The sequence below is a fragment of the Molothrus ater genome, chromosome 24 (genome assembly GCF_012460135.2).
Source record: "Molothrus ater isolate BHLD 08-10-18 breed brown headed cowbird chromosome 24, BPBGC_Mater_1.1, whole genome shotgun sequence".
NCBI lineage: Eukaryota > Metazoa > Chordata > Aves > Passeriformes > Icteridae > Molothrus > Molothrus ater.
The window spans coordinates 6,007,708-6,025,958 of NC_050501.2; the positions used below are offsets into that span (position 1 = coordinate 6,007,708).

At 58.1% G+C, this 18,251-nt stretch overlaps 4 protein-coding genes across 5 annotated transcripts; all 4 read right to left on the reverse strand.

The window, feature by feature from the left end:
• Positions 1-129: 129 nt before the first annotated feature.
• On the reverse strand, positions 130-3,750 carry GALE (UDP-galactose-4-epimerase). The gene is made up of 11 exons (XM_036397041.1): positions 3,682-3,750; positions 2,817-2,942; positions 2,622-2,737; positions 2,308-2,421; positions 2,010-2,186; positions 1,775-1,888; positions 1,628-1,694; positions 1,469-1,554; positions 1,280-1,357; positions 1,028-1,142; positions 130-951 (listed from the first exon to the last, which is right to left on the reverse strand). The coding sequence occupies exons 2-11, from the start codon at positions 2,935-2,937 to the stop codon at positions 896-898; spliced, it is 1,044 nt and encodes a 347-aa protein (XP_036252934.1). The 5' UTR covers positions 2,938-2,942; positions 3,682-3,750; the 3' UTR covers positions 130-895.
• Positions 3,751-4,330: 580 nt separating this feature from the next.
• On the reverse strand, positions 4,331-9,579 carry HMGCL (3-hydroxy-3-methylglutaryl-CoA lyase). Of its 2 annotated transcripts, none has more exons than XM_036397055.1 (9): positions 8,950-9,579; positions 8,284-8,373; positions 7,963-8,070; positions 7,517-7,612; positions 6,848-6,996; positions 6,494-6,557; positions 5,945-6,133; positions 5,177-5,302; positions 4,331-4,898 (listed from the first exon to the last, which is right to left on the reverse strand). In XM_036397055.1, exons 1-9 carry the CDS (start codon positions 8,998-9,000, stop codon positions 4,797-4,799), a joined length of 975 nt encoding a protein of 324 aa, XP_036252948.1. In that variant the 5' UTR covers positions 9,001-9,579; the 3' UTR covers positions 4,331-4,796. The 2 variants fall into 2 exon arrangements, with proteins under 2 accessions (XP_036252948.1, XP_036252947.1); XM_036397054.1 differs by lacking the exon at positions 8,950-9,579 and adding an exon at positions 8,745-8,810.
• A 191-nt stretch (positions 9,580-9,770) lies between these two features.
• Positions 9,771-14,252, reverse strand: FUCA1 (alpha-L-fucosidase 1). The gene is made up of 8 exons (XM_036397022.1): positions 13,906-14,252; positions 13,114-13,248; positions 12,785-12,922; positions 12,059-12,164; positions 11,515-11,715; positions 11,184-11,374; positions 10,901-11,000; positions 9,771-10,015 (listed from the first exon to the last, which is right to left on the reverse strand). The coding sequence occupies exons 1-8, from the start codon at positions 14,247-14,249 to the stop codon at positions 9,875-9,877; spliced, it is 1,356 nt and encodes a 451-aa protein (XP_036252915.1). The 5' UTR covers positions 14,250-14,252; the 3' UTR covers positions 9,771-9,874.
• A 1,460-nt stretch (positions 14,253-15,712) lies between these two features.
• Positions 15,713-16,762, reverse strand: CNR2 (cannabinoid receptor 2). Its single transcript, XM_036397040.1, has one exon. The coding sequence runs from the start codon at positions 16,760-16,762 to the stop codon at positions 15,713-15,715; it is 1,050 nt and encodes a 349-aa protein (XP_036252933.1).
• Positions 16,763-18,251: the final 1,489 nt, after the last annotated feature.

The following is an 18,251-nucleotide window of genomic DNA, read 5'->3' on the forward strand; positions in this document are numbered from 1 at the left end:
GCTGAGCTGGCGTCATCCCTGGCCAGGCAGGATGGGAGATTTGGGGTGGATTTCGGTTCCATGAGGCCCCAGGGTGCCATTTTTAGGGGCAGCAGCTCTGGCTGAGGGGAAGCAGAACAAAGCTGCCACTTAGAAAGTAGGAAAGTTTATTTTAAAAACAAATCAAAAGCTCAATTCATAAGTTATTCATCCAGCCGACAGCACACGGGGCCGGCTGCGTCATCCCTGCCCTGGGAGCTGCCAGAAATAAACAGGAGCAGTGTGGGACAGGAGGGCAGAGCTGGCTCCTGGCAGCCTTTGGCAAAGGGCTCTGGGGAGTGGCTGCCACAGGAGCCCTGGGCAGGGGCTTCTCCAGCTCAGCAGGAGAGGGGGGGAGATGAGATTTTGGTCCCCAAAACCATGCTTGGGATAAAGAGGGGGAGTGGAGGAAGCCTTGGAATGTGAGTGGTCCCTGTGGGAGGTTCCTGGTGCCTTCTCTGTGCCAGGGCAGGGCAGAGGTGCCTTGGGCTCCCCCTGAGCCAGGTGGGGCAGGAGGGAACAGTTTGGGCTCAGCAGGACTCTGCTGTCCCAGTGCTGGATGCACAGGGCACAGGGAGGGCCCAGGAGCTCCCAGCCAGAGCTGGCTGCAGCCCCTGAGGGTTCCCATGGGGGTTCCATGCCCGTGGTGCCAAACCTGGCTCTGTTCTCTGTTCATTGTGGTTCTGCTCTGTGAGATGCAAAGACCTGGGGGATGAGGATGAGGAGGGGGGAGGCTGAGGATGCTCCAGCCTTCCTGCCCCGTGCCAGAGGCAGGAGGGGGAGCTGGAAGTGCCCTCCCAGGATGGTGACAACCCTCGGGGAAGGAGGCAGGGCTGGCTCAGAGCAGCCCTGGGCTCAGCCAGCCCTCGGTCACAGCTCAGTTCTTGCTGAAGCCCGTGGGGTTCTGCAGCTGCCACCGCCACAGGTCCTCACCTGGAACAGGAGGAGGGAGGTGAGGGAGGGCAGGGGGCTGGCAGCGCCCGCTGTGCCAGGGAGGGGATGCCCTTACACATCTTGTCCAGGCCAAAGGCAGCTTTCCAGCCCAGCTCCCGCTCGGCCAGCGCAGGGTCAGCGTAGCAGGAGGCCACGTCCCCCTCGCGCCGGGCCGTGATCCGGTACTTGATCTGCAGGGAGAGCAGCACCGAGGGCTCGGGGGGTCCCAGGGGGCTGAGGGAACGGTGCCAGGGCTGCTGGGGGGAGCAAGGCCCTGTGGGGAGCAGCTGCTGCCCCTGTGCCCGTGAGCCTGCAGCTCTGCCCTTACCTCCCTCCCCGAGGCTTTCTCCATGGCCCGGACCATCTGCAGCACGGAGTAGCCGGTGCCTGTGCCCAGGTTGTAGATCTGGGAGGAGGATAAAGGACAGGGATCAAGGGGAGAAGGGCCAGGTGCTCCTTCAGCCCCCATTGGCACCCCCACACGCCCCCAGGGCTGGCAGCACCCCGAGGTTGGCACCTTGCAGCCGCAGTTCTCCTTGAGCTTCTTCAGAGCAGCGATGTGGCCCTTGGCCAGATCCACGACGTGGATGTAATCCCTGACTCCTGAGGGGACACAGAGGGTGAGGGCAGGGCCAGGGGTCTGGGAATCCCAAACTCCCCCTGTCCCGTGACGCACCCGTTCCATCGTCTGTCTTGTAGTCGTTCCCAAAGACGCTCAGGAATTCCCGGCGTCCCACTGCCACCTGCACAGAGGGACAGCCCCATGGAGCCCCGGCCCCCTGTGTCCCCTCCCTGGGACCCCCAGGGGCTGTGGGGGCTGTACCTGAGCCACGTAGGGCATGAGGTTGTTGGGGATGCCCTGAGGGTCCTCCCCGATCATCCCCGACTCGTGGGCGCCGATGGGGTTGAAGTAGCGCAGCAGGACAGCGTTCCAGTCCTGGGGACACACGGACAGGGCTGCCAGGTCACCCCCGTGGGGACACAGCCAATGTGGGGATGCCCCCGGTGTGGGGACAGCCCTCGTGTGGGGGACACAGCCCCTTGGGGCGGCTCCTCACCCTCTCTGCTCTGCAGAGATCCCGGATCATCTCCTCAATGAAGAACTTGGATTTGCCGTAGGGGTTGGTGCAGCCTCCTACCGGGTGCTTCTCGTCCAGGGGGAGGTACTTGGGGTCCCCGTAGACGGTGGCAGAGCTGCTGAACACGATGTTCCTCACGCCGTGGGCCTTCATGGTCTGCCAGGGGCAATGGGCAGCTCTGATGCAGCTCTGTGCCCTGTGCCAGCCCTCCAGGAGCGCTGGCAGGGCCTGGGCAGGGCAGAGGGAGCAGCCCCGGATCGCCACCGGCCCCTCTCACCTCCAGCAGCCCGATGGTCCCGGTGAGGTTCACTCTGTAATATTCCAGAGGCTTCTGCACCGACTCCCCCACGGCCTTGAGCCCCGCAAAGTGCATCACAGCCGAGAAGCGGTGCTGCAGGGGGAACGGGCTGGGATCAGAGGCACGGCAGCAGGAACCAGCCGGGATCCCCCCAGGATCCCCCAGGATCCCCGTCCGGCCAGCCCGGGGCGCTCCCACAGGAGCGGGCACTGCGTTCCCTCCCTGCTCCCGTGGCTCCCACCCCTGACAGGGACCCCGGGAGCCACCCCGGGCCCTGCAGCTCCTGCTCTCACCTTCCTGAAGAGCTCCTGGAGCGCCGCCCGGTCCGTGATGTCGAGCTCCTGGAAGAGCACGGGCCGGTGCGCGATCTCCTGCACCCGCCGGAGGCTCTCGGGGAGCTCCTCGGAGCCTGGGGATGGATGGAGGGGAGTGAGGGCGGCTGGAGCCGGGCCCAGCCCGGGCACGGGGCCGGCACGGGGCTGCCGTACCTCGGATGGCGTTGTGGAAGTTGTCGATGACCACGGGCTCGTAGCCCGCCTGCAGCAGCTCCAGCACGCAGTGGCTGCCGATGTAGCCGGCGCCGCCCGTCACCAGGATGGTCTCGGCCATGGCTCCTGCGGGGAAAGCCCAGAGCCGGGGGTGGGCACGGCACGGCACGGCCAGGTACGGCACCGCCCGGTGTGGCCCGGCACGGCCAGGTCGGTGCTGCCCGAGGGACGGGCGGGGCAGGGCCGGTCACACCTCCCGGACACGGAGGTGGCACCTCCCGGAGATGAGCCCTGGTTGTTCCTGTTAAACCCAGCCCTGGGCTCACCCCTGCCCCTCAGGGCAGCAGTTCTCGCTGTTAATTAACTCATTAATTCATTAATGAATGAATGAATTGGGGTGGTCTCCGCAGAGTACCAGCCCTGCCCTTCAGCCGCTCCCTGTTTCCCCAGCCCCGCAGGAAGGGCTCGGGGACAGCCGGCGGTACCGGCGGTACCTGCGGGACCGCCTGCCCGGGGAGGGGCGGGAGCACCGGGAGGACCCGGACCGGGACATTTCCCTCCGGAGCTGCGGCCCCAGCCGGAGACCCCAAACTCCCGGGGCTGGGGAAACAGCACCGGGCCCGGTGAAAGGCAAAACTGTGGCGGATTTCAGCCGGGAGCGGGGACGGGCCCGGGAGGAGCGGAGGGTCCCGGGGCCGGGGGGCAGAACGTACCCGGGGACTGGAATCGCTCTAGAGCCCAGGGGTGCCCCAAGCAGCGGGGGTTCGGGCTGTCCCTACCAAAAGCGACAGGGCAGGGCAGGGCAGCACACCCGTCCCCCTGCCCGTTCCTGCCGTTCCCCCCCGGCTCCCCGCCGGTCTCTCACCCGCCGCTGCCGCCGCTCCCGCTCAGCCCCGTGAGGGGCGCGGCCCCTTTAAGGCCGGGCCTTGGCCCCGCCCCTCGGCGCCACGCGCGCGGCCCCTCCATGGAAACGTGTCAGGGCTACGGGGCGGCGGCGGGGACAAAACTCCGCGGGCGACGGCGGCCATTGGTGCGCGCGGGAGGGGGCGGAGCCACCTCGGGGAGCTCGGGACCGCAGCGCCCCCTGAGGACCGGAGGAGGAGGTTTCCCCCAAATCCCGAATTATTACCCCCAAACCCCGAATTACTGCCCCATTCCGCCTCTTTTCTGCGGCGTTCATTAGCGAAGGTTTGGTAACTGTTACAGTTTATTGAAGTCCTGTGGAGAGGAGGCACACGCAGCCTCACCCCTGTTCTCGCCCTGAAAGGACAAAGCTCCTGTGCTCTCCATTCTCACAAATAAACTGCTCAATAAATTACTTTAAAAAGAAGAGTTGGGGGTGGTTCCCAAGGACCTGATCACCTGAGGAGTATCACACTCTCAGCTCTCAGGGTGGAAGGAATTCCTCACCCCCAGCCCATGATGGTGCAGAGTTTCCATGTACAAGAAGCACTTGGAACTAAACCAGCAGCCAAAGCTCCTGTGCTGGTTCAGCTGAATCAACTTTTTCACAGTTCAGACTATTAAATAATGTGTTTATTAGTCCTGGTGTGATGAGTATCTTACAACAGATACACAGTGCAGCAGCACACCCCTGAAGGCTGAGGTGGCACCAGGGGAGGTTTGGGCTCAGCCTTTGGCTGTTTGTGAGGGGAGAAGGGAGGAAGGCCAGGCTGAGCTGGAGCTGTGCTCCAACTGCAAAATCTGGGCTTGTCCTTGGCCCTGCAGGCAGGAGCTGCTGCTCTGCCCAGGCCTCTCCTCTGCCCCTCCACGTCCTCCCCTCTCCAAGGCACATGGGGACAGCCTCAAGGTCCAATAGAACACAATCTAACAGGATATTCTCTCACTTCTTCCTAATTCTGGTGGATTTTGAGCTTCCTCTCAAATGCTGAGCCAGGAAGGAGCTCAGGAGGTCAGACAGGAATCCCAGCCAGGGCTGGATCCTCGATTTCTTGATCCAAGGAGAATTCCCACTCGGTGTCACAGTCTGCAGGAGGCCTGAGACACCTTGGAGTTGGTTTTTCTGTTCAGGGCATTGCAGATGAAGGTTCCTGTGTCCATCAGCTTCTGCAGATCCACGCCCTGCATGGCAAAGGCCCAGGACATGCCTTGAGGGACATCTCCCCCCATCCCAGGCTGCCCCATACCCCGTCCAACCTGGCCTTGGGCACTCCAGGGGCAGCCACAGCTGCTCTGGGCACCCTGTGCCAGGCCTGCCCACCCTCCCAGGGATATTTTTCCCTGATATCCCATCTCACACTCCCTCTGTCAAGGGGAAGCCATTCCCCCTGTCCTGTCCCCAGCACGCTCAGGCTCCTGCCCCGAGCTGAGGCCTGAGCAGAGCCTGGGGTGGCACTCACCGTGTGGATGCCCAGCCCGTTGAGCATGTACACCAGGTCCTCTGTGGCCACATTCCCAGAGGCTCCCTGGGCATAGGGACACCCCCCAAGGCCGGCCACGGAGGCGTCCACCACGCTCACCCCCATCTGCAAACAAACCCCGAGTCAGGGGCTGCTCTGGGAGCACAAAATCTGCAATTCCCAGCAAGCCCAAAATCCCCCAAGGGAAGCTGCTCCATTTGTGTGGCTGCCCCATCCCTGGAAGTGCCCCAGGCCAGGCTGGGTGGGGCTTGGAGCAGCCTGGGATGTCGCAGACATCTGTTTATGAAAATCCTTTCTTAGGATTTTTTCCCTTCTGAGAAGCTGAGAGGCCTCAGAGACAAAATGTAACCAATGGTTATCTGCTGAATGCAACAGGTGCACCTGGGATTGGTCTGGTGTGGATGTTTACAATTAGTGACCACTCACAGCAGAGCTGGCTCTCACTGAGCCTCAGACCTTTGTTTTCATTCTTTTCTATTCTGTTTTTAGCTTAGCCAGCCTTCTGAGATGAAGCTTTTCCTTCTATTATTTTTACTATAGTTATAATGTAATATATATATCATAAAATAATAAATCAAGCCTTCTGAAATATAGAGTCAAATCTACCTCTCTTCCCTCATCCTGAAAACCCCTGTGACACTGTCACACTGGGACAGTGGGAGATGGGCAGGGGGTGGCACTAGATGGGCTTTAAGGTCCTTCCAACCCAACACTGGCAGGATCTGAGGTGCAGAGCAGGGATCCTACCTGCAGGGCCACCAGGATGTTGGCCAGGGCCTGGCCATAGGTGTCGTGGCAGTGAACAGCCAGAGCCCCCACGGGCACCTCCTTCATCACCACTGCCAGCATCTCCCTCATGCTGCCCGGGGTGCCCACGCCGATGGTGTCCCCCAGGGAGATCTCGTAGCACCCCATGGAGTACATCTTCTTGGAGACCTGGGCCAGAGCAGCAGGGCACTGAGAGGGCACGCTCCCTCCCAGAGCCCATTCCTGCTGTACAGCAATCCCCTGGACACTCATTCCCTCCCCAGAGCTCATTCCTGCTGTGCAATTATTCCCTGGACACTCCTCCTTCCCTCCCAGAGCCCATTCCTGCGGCACCATCATGCCCTGGGCACTCCTTTCTGAGATTAAAAACCTGCAGGTGCCCAAACCCCCCTCAGTTCCCCATTTCAGCCTCTGAGAACCTGGATATCCCCTTATATATCCCCCCTTATATCCCAGTGCCCACTCCACATCCCTCAAAATCAATCAGAACCCCCTCAGGAGTCCTGGCTGTATTTATGAGTGACTCACCTCTGCAACTTTAGCTGCAGAAATCTTCCCTTCATAGGGACATCCAAGGACACAGGAGACGTACCTGTGGATAAAAAAAAAACCTTTTAGCTGGAAAGGGGCAATGGGATTCTACTGGCCAAACCAGTCAGGACTTGTGCATCTTCCATGTCTGTAAGTTGGGAGAATCAATTTTATATTCCAGTGGCCAAAGGTTACAGGATTTCACCAATTTTTTCTTCCATGGGTGTAAAATTTGCCAAGATGAGCCCAGAGGGCTGCTGGGGCTGTGATCTGTGCACTTCCATCTGGGATGTTGGCCAAGAAAATCTGATCCCAGATGAATGTGGGTGAGTTCCAGCAGGAAGCCCTTACCCCCTGACAGGAATGCTGGCTTCCTTCGCTGCCCTCATCACCTCCTCAAACCTCTCCAGGCTCTCCTCGATGGAGCAGTTGATGTTTTTCTGGGTGAAGAGCTCAGATGCTGCCCCAAAGATCGACACCTCTTTGGCCCCTGCTGCCACCTGCAAATAAAAGATCCCAAACTGGAACCACAGCACCACTGAGGCTGGAAAAGAGCGATGAGATCAGCAGGTCCAAGCCTTACCCCAGCACTTAAATCAAAGCCAGGGGATTTCTCTTGTGAGGGAAATGACAAACAAAGCCACAACTTCAGGATTCCATGGCCAAGAGTTAATTCAAGGGTTTCAGAGGAATCTCTTGGTAGGGATGTCTCAAACCAGCCCATAAACATCTCCCTTTAGAGGCTCTTCTGCTCCCAAATAAATCTGCCTTGCTTATTTAGACTTGAAGCTCTTGGAGCTCTTCTCCTCCTCGATGTGATCTGCAATCCCTGACTACAGCTCTCTCATTTTACAAAAGCATTTCTGCCCCAAACAACCCAGTCCTTCCCTCAGCTCATTCTGCAGCAAAACCACCAGGGCACACCTGAGCTTGCCTTGGAGAGGGTGAAGGCAGAGGGGCAAAGGAGCAGGGGGGAGTGCAGAGCCCCAGGGTGGATCTTGGGGTGCTGCCAGCCCTTACCGCTGCCTGGAAGCCCCTGAGGTTTGGGGTGAGCACGGGGTAACTGATCCCAGGCGATTTCTTGATGCCCTGCAGGACCTCGGTGTGATCAGCCATCTGCAAAGCAAAGAAACATCTGTGGGGGTCACAGCTGCCCCTTCTGCCTGCCAGGAAATCATCACAAAAACTCCTTTTTGTAAAGGGAACAGAAATGTGTAGGGACAGAGCCTCTCCAAGCAAACAGAGCTGCAGCCTGGGAGGGGTCAGGGGTCACCCAGCCAGACACAAACAGTGTTTGTGCGTGACCTGTCTGTCCCTCTGCTCTGTGCAGGGTCCAAAGGGAAGCTCTGGGATATTTTAACTCCTCTGCTGGCTCTTGCCCAGTAACAGAGACTTGGGAGCCAGTAGAACCACGGGATTGCTGCACTTTTAGAGCACAGCACTGCAAATCCTGTCTGAACACTGACCTGAGGAACCCACTTGGGGGACACGAAGCTGGTGGCCTCTATGACCTGCAGCCCTGTCTCTGACAGCATGTTGATTAAATTGATCTTCACTGGGGTGGGCACAAGATTCTAAGAAGAACAAGAAAAGAAAAATAACTTAAAGTTATTATTATTTACACAGTAAACTCTTCCACCACTGAAAAAAAAAAAAAAGCGAATTTTCAACATAAAAAAAGCAGCATTTAAAGAAAAACTGCCCCATTGGCGGGCACAGGGGGGCGTTTGGGGGATTGGGCTGGAGAACGCCCCCGGGAGGTGCCGGGAGCCCGGAGCCACCGTTACCTTCTCGTTCTGGAGCCCGTCGCGGGGTCCCACCTCCACCACCTTCACTCGCTTCGGGTACGCCCCGCTCGCCGCCGCAGCGGAGCTCACCTGGCACGGAGGGCAGAGTCAGCCGAGCCCCGGAGCCCCGGCCCCGCTGTGCCCCAGCCACAGCCCCGTTTAGCCCTGGCCCGGTACCGATACTCCCACACTGGCCCCGTTTGGCTCAGTCCCGGTGCCTCCGGTTCTTCTTCTGCCACCGGTTCCGATCCCCCAGTCCCGGTGCCCCCGGTTCCGATCCCCTCTGGTCCCGGTGCCCTCGGTTCCGATCCCCTCTGGTCCCGGTGCCCTCGGTTCCGATCCCCTCCTGGTCCCTCTGCCCGCGGTTCTGGTGCCCCCGGTCCCAATCCCCCCGGTCCCTCTGTCCCGGTCCCAATCCCCCCGGTCCCTCTGTCCCGGTCCCGGTGTCCCCGGTCCCTCACGGGCCGCAGCGATCCCGCCCAGCGCGGCAGGAGCCTCCGCGCCGCCGCCATGTCCGCCGCGCTCACGTGACCGCACACACCCCCGGCACGTGACACCAGCGGGGGCGTGGCTGCTGCGGTCACGTGAGCGCAGCCCCCGCCGCGCTTCCCGCGTGGCACCGGCACCGGCACCGGCGCTGCCGCCGCGGCCCCTCCGTGCCCGTACCTGTCCCGCGGCGCCGTCCCGCGGCGCGCAGCCCGTGTCACAGCGCGGCATCTTCCCCTGCGCCTCTGCCCGCCGCCGCGCCCGCCGCGCACTTATAGCGGCGCTTTGCCGGTGCCCGGTGCGCCGAGTAAACACGGAGCTGTTTGTTTGGGGCGGGCCCCGCAACGCGCCAGGGGTCACGGGCAGCGGTGATGGGGCAGTGAGGCAGAGGCCATCGCTCCGTTGTCCCTGTTTGTCCCATTTTTTTTGTTTGTAACGGCGCCACCGGCGGCGCTCCCGTGAGCGGGTGCTGGCACTCGCGGCCGGTGATGTTTGTCCCTTGCTTGGGTAACAGCGCCCACGGCACCGGCTCCGCGTGCGGCCCTGCCCCGGGGCTCTGCTCCAGCCCAGCTCGGAGTGTCCTGGGACAGGAACAAAACACAGCCTGCCTGCGATGCTGTGGTGCCTGCACAAGCACCTGTGCCCTTGGGAGCAGTCCCATCGCTCACACCCACATTGTTCAACCCTTCATGAGAAGCTCAACATCCACGCAGGAGCCCTGCTCTCACTGGAACTCAAAGTTCACAAGTTCAGGAGTGCAAGCAGAAGTCACCAGTGCAATTCACAGCGGTGGAGTCTCTTCAATTCTCTAAGAACAAAACCTTTTGTTGTAGCTGTCTCCAGCAGAATATCAATAAAAGTTTGTTGATGGGTTTGTATATTTTTTACAGATGATCTCTTCCAGCAAGCTTCCATTAGATTTATTAATCATGGAAGCAGCTGATCACAACTGTTCCAACCAACACTGAAGTAACACAAGGCAACAGAGACTGGAGGAGAGATCCTTTCAAGTGAAAAACAATGTATTCAACGTGAAACATAAAAATCCTCTTGGGTTCAGTCAAAAAGAAAGGCGGTGGGAGATGCTGTAATCCCCCCACAGGCATCACTTCACACCCTCGAGCTTCACCACCCAGCCAGACTGAGGAGGGAGAGGAGATGGGAGCATGTAGGGCAGGGTTATGAGCATCCCTGTCCCTGGCTGGATCTGCCACTCCAGAGTGCCAGCAAACCCCAGCAGTGTCACCTGCAGAGGAAGGAAGGGGACACTCAGCTGGAGCTCAGCAGGCCCCTCTGCACAGCCCACAGCCCCTGCAGGTCCCAGGAACGGCTCATGTGGCACAGGGGTGACACGGGGTGTTTGGAGGCCGCAGCAGGCTGCAGTTTGTTGTTTGGGGTTTGTTTGTTGCTGATGCTTTGCCCCTGTTTGTTCAGAGCAAAGGCCACTGCGACATTTGCGTCACGGCGCCATCTGCCAGCAGCAGGGCACTGCACCCGGGCTGCAGCACAGCCCCTCCTGCTCGGGGGGCATCTGCTTCCCTCCCCTGCACCAACAGGATCAACACTCTCCAGGGCAGGAATCTCTGCTGGCAGCTCCTGGGCCACGTGAGCCAAAGCCTGGGGTGCTGCAAGGAGCCCAGGGCACACAACCTCCCTGCAGCCATGATCTTTTATGGAAAATCCTTTCCTTGGGATTCTTCCTCCTGAGAAGCTGAGAGGCCTCAGGAACAAACTGTAACCAATGGTATCTGCTGCTGTGGAATGCAACAGGGGCATCTGGGATTGGGCTCATGTGGTTGTTTCTAATTAATGGCCAATCACAGCCCAGCTGGCTCAGACTGTCTCAGTCAGTCACAAGCCTTTGTTATCATTCTTTCTTTTTCTATCCTTAGCCAGCCTTCTGAAGAAATCCTTTCTTCTATTCTTTTAGTATAGTTTTAATATAATATATATCATAAAATAATAAATCAAACCTTCTGAAACATGGAGTCAAGATTCTCTTCCCTCATCTTAAGACCCCTGTGAACACCACCACACCTCCCCACTCCCCCAGCTCCTGAACAAATCCAGGCTGGCCCTTCCCACACACAAACACCCCCAGATGGGTCTCAGTGTGTGTTCAGTCCCTTACCTGTGTGCCTGGGGATGGAATGGGTGAGGACAGGTGCAGGACATTGTCCCGAGGCCAGAGCAGGAAGATGGCAAAGACCACTGGTCCCTTGGAGGTGTACCTGGGAGAGCAGGAGTTCAGCAGGTGAAGGGCACCAGACACAAACCTCACCTTTCCAGGCAGCACAAGAACACAACTGTGCCCTCTGTCACCACACAGGGGTCACCCACTGCCCCCAACTCCAAATTTAGGAAAAGAGGAGAAATAAACCTCAGCTCAGCTGTCTGAGCAGCAGAGCCCTTACCAGACTGTGTCTGTGGTGTTCTCCACCTGCACCCTCCAAGGCTGGGATTCATAAATCGCCTCCCCATTGGTGTCCAGCCACCTCCCAAGGGCCAGGAGTCTCTCTTGGAAGATGGGGACAATCACCCCTTCTTTTGTAGGTCCCACATTGAGGAGGTAGTTGCCACCCAGACTCACAGTCTGCACCAGCTCCTGTGGCAGATAATGCAAGATAACATTATCTTCACCTCAGACAACACAGAAACTGAGCAGTTTTACCCTCATCAGCTGCTCCAGAAGCCCCTCACTCCCAGCAATCCTCCCGCAGGCTGTTTTGATGTCAGGTTTCTCACCTCAATCACGCTCATCTCATCCATCACCTCAGGCAGGCTCATGTTGCTGCGGTAGCCCCAGGAGAGCCTGTCCAGGGAGGAGCACATCTCCCACTTGTGCTCTGGCAGGGTGCCTGGCCTGTACTTGTCAGCACAGTTGTAGAAACCCCCGTGGCGGCAGGAGCAGCCCCGACCCCAGCGATCGTTGACGACCACGGTGTCCTGAGAGAAGGAAAACAGCTCAGGGCACAGACCCCTTTGTTCTTGGGCTGTCCAGCTGGCAGCCACGCCCCTGAGGAAGCCCCTAAAAATGCCCTGTGTAATGGAAACCCTCCTGAGAAGGCTGAATCCCTCCCTCTGCTCAGGTAGGAGCTGAGGCAACAAAGCTGAGCATCCATCAAAGGTCGGTGGAGCTGTCCCAGCAGCACAGTCAAGGTTCTCTTTTTGTCAGAGAATAAAACACATTTGGCAAAAGTCAAGGAGGTTTCTGGTTTGATCACACACCCCACAGCTTCCTGCCCTTCCACACCCACCCGATGCCAGGAGGGGCAGCAGGCACTGGTACCTTGACAGGGCTGTCGTTGTAGAGCCAGGCAAGGAAAGAGGTGGAATTCCAGTAGGAATCTGGAGCTTCCCAATCCCCATCTGACCAGATCAGGTCTGGTTTGTATCTAAGGGAGACAGATGTTGTTTCATAAAGGCTCATCTGCTCCTGCCACACTCTGTTTCTTCCCCTTCCCACTGCCTGGCATCACCAGGAGGTTTTTGCTTCATTTTCTGCTTCACACAAAGCTCTAAGGGAGGTTCTTGCAGCAGCAAAGAACAAGGTGTTGATGCACAGCTCAAAACAGGGTGCAGTTCTCCCCAAAAATCCAGAATCTGGCACCTCAAAGTGCACATTCTTGAGCTGGGACAACGACTCACAAGCCCAAGCCTTTTATTTTTGTCAGCAAGGGGAAGCAAGGCAAGGATGTAAATTCCCAGTGAAATCACTTTTCTAGTCTACTAAATACTGAACAGTTTGTTCCACTTCCAGCCCCTCTGCACAAAGGCAGGATTAAAAGGAATTGCTTTTGCAGGAAAAATTTGTCCCTGCCTTATTCTACAGATTAGACCTTCCACAGGTTAAAAGTGAACCCCTTTTCTAATTACCACAAATCATTACTGCTTAGCAAAGAGAATTTGCCTCATCAAAAATCAACATTTCTCTTCTTTGCACCCACTTTGCACCTTTCTCTAGAGAACTGAAACCAGGAAATGCTGGTGATTCTGAACTGGATGTGGCTCTTACTTTAAGACAAGGTCATAAAGTTCTGGCATCGTCTTCTTTAAAACGAAGCTCTGGGTCTTGAAGTCATTTTGTTTGTCAGCGAGGTAGAGAGGATTAAACCACTCCATCAGGGAGTGATACAGCCCATAACGGAGGTTGCTGAAGGACAAAACACAGAGGGAAGAGTGAGGCTTCAGTGGGGATTGAGAAGCAGTGGAAATTAAATTACTGGCATTATAATTTTTCATCATTTGCAAGCACTCCATTTTTCACAGGGTCTTCTGCTGTTTGTCAGGCAGAGCCAGGAGGCTTCACTGCTCTCAGAGCAGAGCTCCCTGGCAGGGCCTTACCTCTCCCTGAGGGCCTCTCCCAGCTCTCCCACCAGGTCCCGGTGGGGCCCTGTATCCACAGAATTCCAGTTCCAGGACACTGGTGACCCCCAGTTGGTGAAGCCCTCGTGGTGCTTGGTGGTCAGGACCACGTATCTGAGAGGAGAAAAGGACTTGGTTGGGATGGCAAAGGAGCAGATGAGGCATTTCCCAGCCCCACTGCAAAGCCAGTCACTAAAAGAGCAAGGCACTGGATAACCACGCTGTGAGGAGCCCTCTGACACTATCCCTTGGACTTAGAAGCAAATACAAGAATAAGAGAGGCTTTCAGTGGATTTTAATGCTGGGAAAGAATGAACAGTAAGTACTTAGCAAGGACCAAGACCTGTCATCTCCTCAGCACCCTGGGCACGACCACTCAGGGACGCCCAGCACTGTTCAGGGACCCCCAATCCCTCAGGAATCCCCAGATTTGCCCCTCCCATCCCCTCAGAGACCCCTGCATCCTCTTGGGAACAGCCCCATATGCTTCCCAAGCTTTTCCATCCCCTCAGGGACCCCCGGCCATGGCACCCATCCCCTCAGGGATCCCCCATCCCCTCAGGGACCCCCGGCCATGGCACTCATCTCCTCAGGGACCCCTATCCCCTCAGGGACCCCCGGCCATGGCACTCATCTCCTCAGGGACCCGCGGCCATGGCACTCATCCCCTCAGGGACCCCTATCCCCTCAGGAACCCCCGGCCATGGCACCCATCTCCTCAGGGACCCCTATCCCCTCAGGGTCCCCAGCTCCGGCCATCCCGGCGCTGACCTGGCCCCGGCCCGCTGGAAGAGCTGTGCCCACTGTCGGGGCTGGAAGTCGTGGGCGGTGAAATGAGGCGCGAACTCCGCGTAGGTGGTGCCGGGCGGGAAGCGGCGGCGCACGAAGCTCTCGTAGGCGGCATCGTGCTGGCCCTGCCAGTGCCACCAGAACCACTCGGAGCCCCAGGCCGGCACGGAGAACACCCCCCAGTGCACGAACACCCCCACCTTGGCCCGGTCGAACCAGGCCGGCAGCGGCCGCGCGTCCAGGCTGGCCCAGTCCGGGCGGTAGCGGGGCGCGGCCAGGCCCGGGCCCAGCGCGGCCGCCACACCGAGCAGGGCCAGCGCCGCCATGGCCCCGTGACGTCACCAGCGCCGCGGCGCCCCGGGGCCGCGGGTTCGAGGCTGCGGCCCGACCGCTGCCCGCGGGCACGGCGGGGAATGTCCCGGGGAGCGATGGAGGGACACCGGGGATGGCCCAACAATCGGGGAATGTCCCGGGGAGGGATGGAGGGACACCGGGGATGGCCCAACAATCGGGGAATGTCCCGGGGAGCGATGGAGGGACACCGGGGATGGCCCAACAATCGGGCAATGTCCCGGGGAGGGATGGAGGGACACCGGGGATGGCCCAACAATCGGGGAATGTCCCGGGGAGGGATGGAGGGACACCGGGGATGGCCCAACAATCGGGGAATGTCCCGGGGAGCGATGGAGGGACACCGGGGATGGCCCAACAATTGGGGAATACCCCGGAGAGGGATGGAGGGACAAGATGGACAACCCCAACCATCAGGGAATATCCCAGAGAGGGATGTAGAGACCTCGAGGATAACCCCAACAATCGGGGAATATCCTGGGAAGGGATGGAGGAACATCAGGGATAACCCCAACAATCCACCCTGTGCATCCCTGGAGCGGTGCCCAAACACTCCTGGGGCTCTGGCAGCCTCGGGCCTGTGCCCGTTCCCTGGGGAGCCTGGGCAGTGCATCCCCTGGGACACAGGGCAGAGTGCAAGGGCCTCGAGGCCGTGCCCCAGCCAGGCTCATCCCTGCTGGAGGCATTTTGGAGCTGGCAGGAGCCCAGCTGCTCCAGGTCACCGCCGAAGGGCCCTGTCCCACTTCATTGTCCGTCAGCTAAAAGTGCTGCTTTTGCGTAATTTGCAGAAAAACAACCCCAAACGAGTTCCTCATGCTCAAAGTATCTGCCCCAGTTTGGGCTTAAACTTGTCACCTGGAGAACTTTGTACACCAGGAAAGAAAAGGAAGAAAACCCTGGAAAATGGCTTGTATGTTTAATCACATAACATCCCACAAACACCTGTGTGGTTCAGTCAGTTCTCCTGAAATCTGCTGGAAGAAATGTGCTGCCTGCAAGGTCCTGTCTGCCCCAGCTCTGGCCAAGTCCTTAAGCCCAGAGCACTGAGTGCCATGTCCAGGTGACACCTGCAGGGATGGGGACTCCAAACCTCCCTGGGCAGCTCCTTCCAAAGGTTTTCCATGAAGAAATTCCTGCTGATGTCCAACCTGAACCTTCCCTGGGGGGAGATTATCATGGGATCATGGAATATCCTGAGCTGGAAGGGACACCCCAAGGACCATCCAGTCCTGGCCCTGCACAGGACACCCCAACAATCCCAACCTGTGCCTGAGAGTAAAGTCTGTGCACTTCATGCCCCAGTGTTGAAGGGTGAAATCAGCAGGAGCTGTCTCCCCATCACAGCTTCCCTCAACTCCCATCAGAAGGGAAAATAAAAAGAAAAGTGATCCAGATTGTTCCTTCCAGGCTGAGTGGGTGGATCTCCCCCGGTGCCTCCCTACATGGCATGAGTGTCCTCGCAGACGGTCTCTATCACCGAGGACTTGTGGGTGCTCTCTGCTTCTGGGCTCTCCTCAGGGGCCTTCAGCTGCCTCCTGAAGTGGGACAACACCCTCCTCAGGGAGGAGAAGAGCTCCTTGCTCCTCAGGGCGTAGATGATGGGGTTGACCATGGAGTTGAGCAGGCAGAGGGTGCTGCAGAAGGCGAACACCTTGCGCAGGCGGTCGCTCAGCCTGCCGAAGATGCTGTAGATCATCAGCACGAGCACGGGGGACCAGCAGAGCATGAGGACAGCCAGCACCATGGCCAGGGTCTTGGCCAGCCTCACGTCCATCCTCATGCGGCTGGTTTGCCTCTCTGCCTGTGCCTGGTGCTTCTCCATGTAGGCCACGTGCTGGCGAGCCCTCCAGAGCACGTGGGCGTAGGCGCAGACGATGCAGCCCAGCAGCACCACGACGAAGCAGATCCAGCCCGACAGGTAATTGTCATCCACAAAGGGGAACAGCTCGGAGCAGGCAGAATCCAGCGTGCAGCAGTTCCAGCCCAGCAGGGGCAGGCCAGCAATGATGGCACAGGTCAGCCAGAGCACAGCCAGGGCTGTCCAGGCCCTTTTCCTGGTCATCAGGAGCTTGTACTCCGAGGGCCGGCTGATGGAGAGGTAGCGGTCCAGGGCTGTGAGCAGCAGGCTGCTGAGGGAGGCAGAGAAGGACGTGTTCACCCCTCCCAGCTGCAGCAGGAACACCTCCTTGGAGAAACCAGCCTCGTTGAACACGTGGAAGTTCACGAAGCTGCAGACAAAGATGATGCTGGCCAGGATGTCAGCCAGGGCCAGGCTGCCGATGAAGAGGTAGGAAGGCTTCTTCCTGATCCCAGGGGATGAGAAAATCAGGTAGAGCACCAGGGAGTTCTCAAAAACACACATTGTCCCAAAGAGGCCACACAGCATACCAATGCTTATTTTCTGTGCCTGCGTGCTGAGCACCATGAAGCACTCCATGGTGTTCCCACTGCACTTGGAGGCGTTTGCAGGTATCCTGCAAGAATCCATGGCGGTTACCTGGAGCTGGGAGCTCACAGAGAGCCTGCTGCTTCCCTCTGCACTTCTTCAGGTGCTCTGGAAAAGGTGGAGGTGAAGAGGACTTAACAAGCAATACATTTACCCAAGATACTTTCTTCCCTGTAGAGGCAAGTAAGGAAAATGAAATCAGCCCACAGAGAGCTGCTTTCAGGTCCACTGCCCAACCACTGGAGCCAACTTCCATGCTTTTCCCAGCTGCTTGTTTGGCTGAGACCCATTTCCTACAGCCCAGGGGAACCCTGGCTGTACCACCTCGGTGGGACACCACAAGAGGGAAGCAGCACCCCTGAGAATTGTACAAATCCTGAGCCAGGTCTTACCACTCCTCCAGGACTCACTGCTCAGGGCCAGCAGCGCTGGAAGGGGTGGCTCAGGGGACACCACAGCTGCGAAAGGCATCCCAAGGGGAGTGCAAAGCTGCCACAACACGGCTGCCTGCACGGCTTTTTCATTGCTAGCAGCCCCAGGCCAGGGCTGCTCTTCCTGCCTAGGGTTAGGATTAGTGTTGTCAGAGTGATTAATAGATATTATTAGAGATTAATTAGAGATCGATATTGGAGTACAGGTTGGACATACAAATGGGGACATGCAGGACTGAGACCACCTGAGCTTAAGAACCCCCGTCCACACCCAGAATGAGGGTAATTTCATCAACACTTTTAGCTTCAGCAGAGGTGTGATGGAAGGAAGTGCCTGATTTTACACGGGGCAGATGCTGAGCTACTCCGTGCACTCTGAGCAAGAGCTGGGTTTTTCTCTGCAGTTCTGCAGCTCAATTTAACCCCCTTCATCTTCATAACCTCTCCTTGAGGTGTTATTTTCTCCCATTCTTTCTGTGGATTGCACAGAAAGGTGTTTAAAGCAAGTTGTGCAGCCTTGGATTTCAGGGAACAAGGTCATCGTGGACTTGTGTAAAAACACACTTGTGTAAAAACACACTACAACAAGCAGGCGAAGAGGCAGCTGTGGGGTACCCCAAACCTGCCTGGATTACAGTAAAATGCTGTGCCCAAGCCAATGGAACAGGACCCCCCTTCCTAAAAGCTTCCAGGATCCCTCATGCAGGCAATGGGATCGTGAGTTCCCTCTGCTGGAGGAGAGCACTGAGCTGACAGCGTTCCCTTTCCCCCAGAACAAACAATTCACTGTCCCTCGCTGCCCTGGGCTCTCTTGTGAAAGAGGAAATGTCCCAAACACCCGAGGCACGGCCAGGATGTGTGACAGCCACAGAGCAAGGGCAGGGCTGTGGGTTCCAGCCTCCTGTGCCCCTCTCCTGCCTGCTCTGTGAAATTCAGCTGCTGCTGGAGGTGACAGCAGCCAGCACTGCCCAGCAAACCTCAGTCCGTGACATCTCAGCAGAGATGGGTTTATAAAACATGGGTGTTTTAACTGGCCTGGGGACTTCCTTCCCCACTGATTCCCCCAACACTCATCTCTCATCCTGTGTTTCAGGAGTTGC